This window comes from Phaenicophaeus curvirostris, chromosome 8 (assembly GCF_032191515.1).
Source record: "Phaenicophaeus curvirostris isolate KB17595 chromosome 8, BPBGC_Pcur_1.0, whole genome shotgun sequence".
Lineage (NCBI taxonomy): Eukaryota > Metazoa > Chordata > Aves > Cuculiformes > Cuculidae > Phaenicophaeus > Phaenicophaeus curvirostris.
In genome coordinates this window covers 39,425,580-39,437,103 of record NC_091399.1, presented here as the reverse complement: position 1 = coordinate 39,437,103, position 11,524 = coordinate 39,425,580, and the positions used below count along the sequence as shown (strand labels likewise).

General features: G+C 46.0%; 1 protein-coding gene across 1 annotated transcript; it reads right to left on the bottom strand.

The window, feature by feature from the left end:
* Positions 1–2,606: 2,606 nt before the first annotated feature.
* Positions 2,607–8,946, bottom strand: LOC138723108 (fucose-1-phosphate guanylyltransferase-like). The gene is made up of 4 exons (XM_069861995.1): positions 8,871–8,946; positions 8,619–8,786; positions 6,442–6,534; positions 2,607–5,598 (listed from the first exon to the last, which is right to left on the bottom strand). Exons 1-4 carry the CDS (start codon positions 8,944–8,946, stop codon positions 4,151–4,153), a joined length of 1,785 nt encoding a protein of 594 aa, XP_069718096.1. The 3' UTR covers positions 2,607–4,150.
* Positions 8,947–11,524: the final 2,578 nt, after the last annotated feature.

Below are 11,524 nucleotides of genomic sequence, written 5' to 3'. Positions count from 1 at the left end.
TTTCCAGCCACACTTCCCCAATCTTGTAGCGATGCATGGCCCGAATGCAGGACCTGGCACTCAGCCTTGTTGAATCTCATACAACTGGCCTTGGCTCATCAATCCAACCTGTGCAGGTCCCTCTGCAGAGCCTCCTTTGAGCAGGTTGACACTCCTGCCCAAATTGGCAAACTTGCGGAGGGAGCACTCAATCCCCTTGTCTAGATCATCAACAAAGATATTAGACAAGACTGGCCCCAACACTGAGCCCTGGGGGAACACCACCTGGGATTGGCCGCCAACTGGATTTAACTCCGTTCATCACAACTCTCTGGGCTTGGTCATCCAGACATTTTTTTTTTTACACAGTGAAGAGTATACCTGTCTAAGCCATAAACCTGCCAGCTTCTCTAGAACACTGTGGCGTACAGTGTCAAAGGCTTTACTGAAATCTAGGTAGATAACATCCACAGTCTTCCCCTCATCTACCAGATGTTTCAATAATTGTGGAATAAATCCCTTAAGCCTGCTGCTATTACCTATGGCTAATATTGACTAAAATCTACTTCCTGAAACTGGAGACAGACGTATTCAGTGTAAATGGAAAGTGTGGAGTAGCATGACAACTTACAGCAGTTGCATGCTTCTTACCTAGTATATAAAATATAAAATCTAATAATCTAATATAAAATAATAATATCTAATATCTAATATAAAATCTACACTTATTCCATTACAATAGATATTTCTTTTATTAACCTTGAGGCTTTTATATAAGCCTTGAGATCTATAAGTTTCATTTCCTACCAGGGCAATGCAGTGCCACGCGGCCAAGGACTGTTACTTGACACTGGGCACCACCCGCTTCACAGGTTTGCAATAAAGTTATTGGAGGCTTTTGTTCAAAGATGAAGAAAATATTTCTAGCTCCTCATTGAAGTGTTTGGCCACAAGCTTTTCAGCTCAGCCACATATTTTAAGAGCTATAGATAATGCAGTATCTGAGCACACATTTGGTGTGTCCCAGTGCAGACACCATTTGTTTAAGAAACAGCTTTGTGGGGCTGCACTATATGAACTGCACAGTGGAACAGAGGATCTGCAACAGGAGAGCTGTCATGTTTTGAGGCAGGTCAACATCCAGCTCCTCTGTGCACTGCCTACAGTACAGCCACGCTCACTGGGGCTGCAGCCAAAGAATGCTTCCAGCATTTTTTTACCCAGGTTTTCCTCATTCAGACCCTTGACAGCAGGAACTGCTATCGTACAGTGGAAGTGTTATTGCCCTTAGGGACAAAATACACAGCCAAACATCCCAGCAGTTACCAGTGAATTATCTTAACTGGGCTTTTTATTAGCATTCGCTGTTGGTGAGTGCTAGGCTGCTGTGCGGAGCCCACTGAGCACCCACAAGGTTCACACCACTTACAGGGTCCACCGTCAGACCCATGGGCTATGGAGGTTTAGGCTTCACCAGTGGGGATTTCTACCCTGTCAAATCGACACGGCCACTCTCCAGCATGGTACACGAGAATGATAGAATTTCTGTGTACTGCTTACCGTTTCCTAGTAGCTTGGATAATTCTGACAGAGGCTGGTTAAGGAATGGCAATAATGAACAGCACATCCCAGAGGATACAATTTTCTGCAGTGATGTGAGCAGTTACCCTTTAACCATTATGCCTGCAGCTGGGCAGCACATCCGAGCAGTCCAGACCAGGACAGGCAGGGCAGCAGCAGCATCCCAGGGAAGAAAAATCTAAGAAAGGAATATGCTCTTTCATTTCCTTGTGCTGCTGGTGAACTGTCAGAGCCTAACACAGCCTGCTGAACCACATGTCAGGCACGGCAGTCAAAGACTACAACCAGGACATTCTGGTTCTTTTTTTTTTTTTTTTTCTGGAAAGAACAGTGCTTCCAAAACTGTAGTGGCTGCTCTTTGATTGAGTCTACCTCAACGCTTTCCAAAAGCCATTTAGTCAGAATGCTTTTTCTCATTCCTTTTTCCCATCACTTACATGTCAGAAGCAAACGCATTTTCTATTTATATCCAGATTGCTTTCAGTAATGAAATAGATATATGGTACTTAGGGAATTCAACATGAATGCAACTGTAACAGTTAAGGTGAATAATTACGTTAAGAGAACACAACTTCATTTCCCTGATACTTCAGAAAGCTGTCTCGCAGTACAGCAATCCTTGGGGAAGTCTTTTCAGGAAAAAGTTTGGTCTCCAACTGAAGATGCAAAGTCTGTGTCAAACATTTGTTTTTCCCAAAGCATTTGTATATGCTAAGATAACATAATAGATAATCCAAACAGGATGATACACAAACCACAATTTCATGCTCCCTGGTCTATGATATTTTTACTTTGTGTATTTATGCATTTATCTTGGACCTTCATGTTCTCAAATCTACTCTTGCTTCCATTATTAAACTAGTATTTTATAATGACTTCTAAACCCTCTATTTGCTCAGAAATTCTCCTTCTTCCCTTGAAGTCAATCTCAGCATTTCCCAAGCTCCCATCCAGGTCCTTTGTATTTCTTCTTGCTCACAAGAGATCCTCAGGAAAAAGAGTGTGTCTCTTGAAAGGTTTCTTTATCAATGAGGAATAAAATTAGCAAATATATATTCGGGTATGTATTCAGGAGATACTACACAACTACCTTCCAGGTGGCATAAGAAAGATGCCATGAGGGAATTCAGTCTGTAAGGAGATAAACACTGTTATAATAAAACATTAAATAAAACATAAAAACCATACACAAATGCAAGTGAGAAAGATGCATTATGTTAGGAGTCAAAATACACGGATATAATACACAGCACATTCTTAAAAATAGCACAAAATGGAAAAATGAAAAATGCAGTCATTATAGAAGCAAAACTGAAAAGAAATTATTTGAAGTATCTGGTATAAACTTAGCATGGAAGAGAATTTTTTCCACCTTGTAGCATGAATGACCATCCTGATGGTTTAGGTAAGGAGCTGTTGAAAACACAGGGTCACAGAATTGGACAGGCTGGCACCCTCTCCCTGTGCAGCATCTCTGTGGTGCCACAGCCCAGGACAGAATGCAGGGCCAGACAGAGCACCAGCACAACCTAGGCTGGCACTGTCTTTATTTTTATAAAAGGAGGGCAGGGAACAGAGTGAACAGAGGAAAGTTCATCTAAAGCTGTACACATAAAACGGCACTTTCCTTTTTGATCAAGTCAGAATAGAACACATAAGCAGCATCCTCATCTGTTGGGAGCTGGACTAAGACAAAAAGACACCTTTATTGTTAAAGGGTGGAGATGGGGTGTTACTGCGTGTTACTCCAAGATGTGCATCTCAGTGGCCCTCACAACAGTTAACCTCTCTGTGCTCCACCCCACTGGTTTAGATGAGGATCAAGAATCACTCCAAGGACCCTGACAGTCTGGTTTTAAGAAGTAGGAAATGTCAGGTTTCATGTGGCACCTACCAGTACACCTGGGGACAATGAAAAGTTGGTAGCTGCCCAACAAAACCCCCAGCTTCCAAATGACTAGCGGTCAAAAAAAACGACCAGTACATCTTGATGCCAGGTTCTGACCTCAATACTATCAGTCACTAATGAACTCCTATGCAAACCTTCTTCTGATGGAAAACAAGCAAGTAAAAAATTACAAAATGAAAAGAAAATGCTTAATGCTTAAGGCAGGATGTCTTGATGTAAAAAGTACTTGTAATAAATTTATCTCCACCTTTTTGAAACAGCACAGAAAAAAGGCAGCATTCAAAGAGAGAAACACAAGTTAATGCGGCAACATTCCATGTTGCTGGAGCTAATGTTCTACTTTAAAAAACTCCTACAGCCGTTTTCAGTCAAATTTTTAATTAATTTGTTCTGTATCATATTCTTACTGACTACAAAACATAACATGCACCCCAAGAAATTCACAAATTAGTGTTTTCAGAGATCTGAAATATTGCATTCTTTCATCAAAAGAATATTTATCTGCACTTGCTGCATTATTAATGTTATGCCACATCAACATTGTTAATGTAATTTCATTATTTCTACTTCAATGAAATTAGAGAAAAGATCCCCGTACTTTTTTCTTATGATTTTTACAAGCTGGGAAGTAATCAATCATCCACAAATGAAAAGAGGGAATCTGTCCAAGTACTGTTCCTTCTATATATCAGACTTCTCTTTCAATCTTTGTTGACAGATTTCATCATAAATTTGCTTCCTAAACTTCAACATGTCTTCCACATCTTTGTAGGTGAGCATTTCTTCAACAGACAAGAGCTTCCAGCCGTCCAGTTTAAATGATGACCTACTCTGCACAGAATGCAACATTTTTAATGACATTGTTGCTGATTCACTTAAAGAGGAACAAACAGGAAAAATCCTAGCAGTCCACAACCCGAAATACGTGTTCCCACTGAAGAGCTGGTCTGAAACCTTCACACCCCAGAGGTCCAAGCATTCTAGGAAGCTGACTCCAAAAAACTGGAGTAAGTGTATATCTGACAACAATTTCACACTCTTTTTCAAGTCATCTTCCACACTAAACGCCATACTTACATACTGCACTTGACAGTTGATTTTCACACTTAATGAACTTAGAAAACAGTGTGAAGGTATGTCTACTTTCAGATTTATGTGTGCTCCGCTAATAATGCTATTCTTCCCTACTGAGACTTCAGGCCCAATTCTGGAGTATTCAACAACAGAGCCAGGTCCTACAAAACACCCAGGCTCAAGGATGCTCTGAATGAGACTTACTGACTGATGCAAGCTCTCAGCTTTGTCAGGAAAGATGCTAAAAGCCACATACTGTAAGTCAAGCTCAGTTCTCAGTTCGTTATCAGTTGTAAAATGAAACAAATACTCTTTGGTAGTTCCAATGTGGTAGAACTTTGAGTTGTTTAAGACTATAACATTAAGTGTTGTTCCTTTCAGAAAGGAGTATAGCTTCTGCCGAACTTCCACTAACTGTGACTCCTCTTTTGTGAAGTTACTTGTATTTTGTGTGTAATCTGGAGTGGCTCCAGGTCCCAAGGCCTGAAGGAAGTCACCATACGCATCTATTTCACAGCAAAGACTGCCCATCTGCTTATAAAATGTCAGTAATTGTTTTGCAGTGCTATGATCCATGTAAAATATACTGTCTGTATACACACACTGCAAGCCCATTTCTGAATTACTCTGGTCTCCAGAGGAGCTTGGCTGAGAACAATTCCCTCTCATGCATACTGCACCACACCGGTGCATCGTCTCAACATCAGGCTTGTGCAGGAAACGATGGCAAGATGTGTATTCAACTCCTCCTTCTCCTGAAAAAGTGGATGGATCCAAAACAAACACTCCGTGAGTGGTCCCAACAGTCAAATCTGAAGGGTGAGCTAGGGCGGTAAATCCAGGTTTATCAAATGTGACAGTTTCTGTAGCACCAGTGCTGTACAGTTCTATGTCATCCGAACAAGTAACGAGAATTCCTGGCTTCATGCGACTAGGGAAATCGATGTACATGGCGAGCTTCAGCTCCAACATCTGGTAAACAGGATTCCCAAAAGGCAAAGCAGTGAAAATCTTTCCCAGGGCACTTGCATTTGGTAAACGTTGACTGTAACCACCTTGAAGAACAAGACATTTTTAATTACACAGAGACACCGTACATAAGAAAGCAAAACCTAAACCTATTCAGCTATTTAACCGACACACAAATGCAGAAAACATCCCCCGAATTTGCTAACATGTTAAGTACCCCTCAAAGAGTGACAGATGTAAAAAAATCATCAACCATTCTTCTACAAACATTTCTCAGAGCAGATCTGACCTCATGTCCAAAGTTTTGGCATGCCTCAAATAGCTTATATTAAAAGCGTGGTTGATTTCATCACCTTTAGTTTGCTTCAGAGCTGGAATATGGACATGTCTACGACTGAAGGGAAGCAACCAAATTACACCTGCTTTTCCCGTGAAAAAAGAGAGGACACTTCCCCCACAGCCCTGTTCCTGAGGAAGTAAGAGATGAGTGAAACAAGCTGTGAGTTGGGCCAGTTACTTCTTATCGCCTGGTTTCTTTCTCTTCTCCAACCTGATGCACCTTTCAGAAGTGTTCTAACTGACTGGCAGCAAGTATTCAGTCTGCCTGCAGCAAGGAGGACCCCCAGGTCCCATAGGGAGAGGGCCATGCTCCTCGAACAGGAATTTCTTGGTAGAAGCTTAATTCAGAACCTCTGAGTTACAAGTCTTTTTCCACCATTAGATCAAACAACTGAAGTACCAAGAAGAAATGCTTAATTGACAGTGATATCTCCCAAATATCAAATTAAATCCAAATGATCAGATCTGACACATTTGGCATTACTTTTCTGAGACTGTAGTTCAGTGGTCTGAATCCCTCTCTGCCGTCATGTTATTTTTAGGAAAAAAGGAGCACAACTTTACAGTGTAAAATATAAACCAGAATTTACCAGAATGAATCAGAAGCACAATAAAAGAAGTCCACTTATCACCATACTGTTCCTCTAAGCACCGCAGAACATGAAGTGTTGATCCACCATTTCCTAAAGAAAATAATATTCCAGTCTCAGCTGAAAAGAGCCGTAGAAAATATATTGTCATTTATTTTCAAGAGTCCCTATGACTTCAGAGACGACCTTACAGAGAAAGTGAGTGCCAACAGAAGCACAGGTATCTATCAGAACTTTCCCAAACTGGGTGTGACAGAACAGTCCTCATGCTGTGCAACAGCTGACAAAATCACGTTGAGATGATGGAGAGCGACTTTAGAAGCCTTGTGCACTTGGAGAGAAGGGTGTCTGGGGCCGTCAGCTCTGAGGAAACAGTGTTTTCCCCTCCCAGTTATCCTCTGAACACCCTGGCATTTAAAGCATTTGGTCACCTCAACCACAAAACCCTCTCCAACAGCAGCCATGGTACATGAGAGCTCACAGACCACTGGAAGTGAGGGTTCAAGAATACTCCTGACATTTAGAACCTGGGATAGGAATAAATGGTTGAAGATATTCTTACGTACTCATACAACGTAAAATGGCTAGATTTCTGAAAATCAATCCCTGCTTATTGTTCTACGCTGCGGACAGACTACTGAGATCAGTTACTTTCAACAACAAAGCCAGCAGGTGTTAAGAATGACAGGACAATATCATAGAATAACCAGGTTGGAAGAGACCCACCGGATCATCGAGTCCAACCATTCCCATCAAACACTAAACCATACCCCTTAGCACCTCGTCCACCCGTGCCTTAAACACCTCCAGGGAAGGTGACTCAACCACCTCCCTGGGCAGCCTCTGCCAGTGACCAATGACCCTTTCTGTGAAAAATTTTTTCCAAATGTCCACCATAAACCTCCCCTGGCGGAGCTTGAGGCCATTCCCTCTTGTCCTGTCCCCTGTCACCTGGGAGAAGAGGCCAGCACCCTCCTCTCTACAACCTCCTTTCAGGTAGTTATAGAGAGCAATAAGGTCTCCCCTCAGCCTCCTCTTCTCCAGGCTAAACAACCCCAGCTCTCTCAGCCGTTCCTCATAAGGCCTGTTCTCCAGCCCCTTCACCAGCTTTGTTGCTCTTCTCTGGACTCACTCCAGAGCCTCAACATCCTTCTTGTGGTGAGGGGCCCAGAACTGAACACAGGATTCGAGGAGCGGTCTCACCAGTGCCGAGTACAGAGGGAGAAATTATCAACACTCAGACTGCTTTCTTCTAGGCCTTCGTTGCCCATTGGGTAATACTTTGTGGAATCATAGAATGGTTTAAGTTGGAATGGACCTTAAAGATCACCCAGTTGCAAACCCCTGCCATGGATCCATTAGATTTCATTAGATCAGGTTGCTCAAAGTCCCATTCAAGCTGGCTTTGAGCACCTGCAGGCATGGGGTATCAACGACTTTTCTGGGCAACCTGTGCCAGTGCCTCACCACACTCAAAGGAAAAAATTCTTTGTAACATCTAATCTAAACCTCCTCTCTTTCAGTTTAAAACTGTTACCCCTTGTTCTTGACTGCATTCCCTGATAAAGAGCCGCTCCCCAGCTTTCCTCTAAGCCCCCCTTAAGTACTGGAGAGCTGCTCTAAGATCTCCCTGGAACTTTCTCTTCCCTAGGCTGAACAACCTCAACTCTCTCAGCCTGTCCTTGTATGGGATGTGTTGCAGCCCTCTGATCACCTGTGTGGCCACCTCTGGACTCACTCCAATACATCCATGCCCTTCCTGTGCTGAGCACTCCTGAACTGGCCGCACGGCTCCAGGTAAGGTCTCAGAAGAGTGGAGTTGAGGAGGAGAATCCCCTCCCTCCACCCGCTGGCCACGATTCATAGAATCATAGAATCACCAGGTTGGAAAAGACCTCTTGGACCATCGAGTCCAATCACTCCTATCTGCCACTAAACCACGTCCCTGAGCGAGGTCTACCCCTCTTTCAAACACCTCCAGGGATGGTGACTCCACCACCTCCCTGGGCAGCCTGTGCCCGTGCCCGGTGACTCTTTCTGTTAAGAATTCCTTCCATGCAGCCCAGGATACGGCCGGCCCCGGCTGCAGGGGCCGGGATGCCGTGACCGGGCACCCGCTCGGGAGGTGCCGGGGCCGCACCGGACGCCGCCCGGAGAAAGCTGAGAGCGGTGCCCACCGATTTTCGGTCCCGGCGGGTCCACGAACACGAGGTACCGGGCGCCCAGCGGCAGCTCCTTCCCGCGCAGCTTCCCGGCCAGCTGCCGCCGGTAGGCGAGCGCCTGCTCCTCGTCCGCCGCCGTCACCGCCACCACGTCCCAGAACTCGCCGGGCCGGGCGGGCCTCCCTGCGGGCACAGCGACTCCGCGTCAGCCGCGCCGGGGCCGCCCGGCCCGCGGGGCCCCGCCGCGCCCCCGCCCGCCCCCGCCACCTCGGAGCGCCGCGAACCGCGCCAGCCGCCGCCCCGTGTCCGCCCGCCGCGCCGCGCCGCCCGCCGCCGCCGCCATGGCCGCCCCCGACCCGGAAGCGCCGCGCCCGCCCCTCTCCGCCGCCGCCATGGCCGCCCCCGACCCGGAAGCGCCGCGCCCGCCCCTCTCCGCCGCCGCCATGGCCGCCCCCGACCCGGAAGCGCCGCGCGGGCCGCCGTGGGTCTCTGCTCGCCTCCCCCGGCTTGGGTGGCGGGTCGTGCCTGCCGGTGTGCCGGGGCGGGACCGCGGAGTCCGTGAGGTTGGAAAAGACCTCTAAGGTCATCCGGTCCAGCTGTAAACCCAGCACTGCCAACTCCATCGCTAAACCGTGTCCCTAAGCGCCACAGCCACGTGGCTTTTAAATCCCTCAGAGATGGGGACTCCACGGCTTCCCTGGGCAGCCTCTGCCAGTGCTTGACAACCCTTTCAGTGAAGAAATTTTTCATAATATCCAGTCTAAACTTCCCCTCACACAATCTGAGACCATTTCCTCTCCTATCCCTTGTTACTTGGGAGAAGAGACCAGCACCCACCTCACCACAACCTCCTTTCAGGGAGCTGTAGAGAGCAATGAGGTCTCCTGTCAGCCTCCTCCAGACCTTAGTTCCAGACCTTAGCTCCAGCCTTAGCTCCCTCAGCCGCTCCCCATAATCCCTGTACTTCAGACCCTTCCCCAGCTCCAGACCCTTATGTGCATGCGCTCCAGCCCCTCAATGTCTTTCTTGTAGTGAGAGACTCAAAACTGAACACAGCATTCAAGGTGCAGCCTCACCAGCACCACGTACAGGGGCACAATTACCTCCTTAGTCCTGCTGGTCATGCCATTTCTGATACAAGCAAGGATGCTGTTGGCCTTCTTGGCCACCTGGGCACACTGCTGGCTTGTGTTCAGCCACTGTTGACCAACACTCTCAGGACCTTTTCCACCAAGCAGCTTTCCAGCCATTCTTCCCCAATCCTGTAGCATTAGCAGGGGCTGTTGCGGCCTAAGTGCAGGACCCACCACTCAGCCTTATTGAACCCCATGTTGTTGGCCTCAGCCCATCAATCCAGCCTGTTCAGGTCCCTCTGCAGAGCCTTCCTGTCCTCAAGCAGGTCAAGACACTTGCACAACTTGGTGTCATCTGCAAACTGACTGAGGGAGCATTCAATCCTTTCATCCACATTATGGATAAAGACATTAAATAGAACCAGTCCCAAGACAGAGCCTTGGAGAATACCAGTTGTAACTGGCTGCCTGCTGAATTTAACTGTGTTCACCAAAGCTCTCTTGGCCTGGCCATCCAGCCAGTTTTTACTCAGTGAAGAGCACACCCATTCAAGCCTTGAGCAGCCAGTTTTTTTCCAGGAGAATGCTGGACATGGTGGGCTGGGCTGGATGAAAGACTCTTATCTGCTGCTACCAGAATCCCTTGCACGCTTTGCTTTTCTGTATAGTAGTACCAATTCATGAAGTTTTGAGGTCTAAAGGTGCTGCCAGGTAGCATTCTGTTCAGCAGGGAATGCACAGCTTCTGCTGCTGCTTCGCCAGAGCTCCACATCTGCCTGCCCATGCTCTGTCTGCTATGGCCCTTGGATTATTAATGCACATGGGGATTTTTAAGGAAAGAAATTCCTTCCCCATTAATTTCAGTCATACCACTTACAGAAAATGCATTCATAGATATGGTCTCCAGTTTGGATGCTTTGCTGCCTAAAAATGCTGGACTTGTGTGAGAAACTTAGATCTGAAGGGCTGGGTCTCCTGGGTTGGCAGTTGGACTCTGTGTGTGTAGGAAGAGGCCATCACTCTGAGGCTTCACTTCTACCTCCGTGACAGTCGCAGTGGGGAGCAGGATGAGCTAGAGTGCTGCTTTGGTACTCCAGTTAGGAACAGAATCCTAATATCAATGAACTAGTCCACTTAAACCTTCCTTGTCCGTACCCAAAATGTTGGCATCTGTTGAGCCACTGCCCAGCCATGCCTGGCCTGCACTCACAGTGCACTGGGCTGGGCAGGGTTTGCTTCTGGTGAACTGGTCCTGCAAGGGCTTGTTGGATGCTCTGGTGTTGTGGGTGATTATCAGATATCCACCATTGATATTCACGTAGCTGAAGCTTTTCCCACTACAGTTCTTTGCCCGGGATATTGTAATTTTTGATCTGTTTTTCTGAATTTAGAGTCTGCTGGGAGTTTGGATACCAAATAGAAACAGATGAAAATGGAAGGAAGGTTTGTCTTTATAGGATCTCATTATACGTAAATCTTACAATAAAAAGCAGCTGTGGAAGCACTACAGGAGCTATTGAAAAAAATATTTTAGGAAGGTAAAACAAAAATTACAGAAAATCCATAGTTTTTCATGATTGTAAACCACTGGCAGAGAAGATTAAAGAAAAAAAAGATGAATAGCATTACCAGTTTGAGGCTTTTCTGTGATACATGTGATAACAGTCTTAATCAGAGTAATGTACAGTGCCAAGGTCTGTTTGATCCTTCTGTCTTTTCCCAACTTACTCTAAGAAGAAGCACAGTATAGTTTGCTGAAACTGTACTTTTACTCTTTACTTTTGCATTGGGTTCTCATTCTTGACAACTCTTACTGACCTCCATGAGAAAGGGTTCCTGGGTCCCAAG

Coding starts and splice junctions, on each gene's coding strand:
- LOC138723108 (XM_069861995.1), bottom strand. CDS start 8,946: ATGGCGGCGGCGGCGGGCGGCGCGGCGCGGCGGGCGGACACGGGGCGG. Junction 8,787..8,870: donor GCGGTTCGCGGCGCTCCGAG/GTGGCGGGGGCG, acceptor CTGTGCCCGCAG/GGAGGCCCGCCCGGCCCGGC. Junction 5,599..6,441: donor TGTGCTTCTGATTCATTCTG/GTAAATTCTGGT, acceptor TTGTTCTTCAAG/GTGGTTACAGTCAACGTTTA.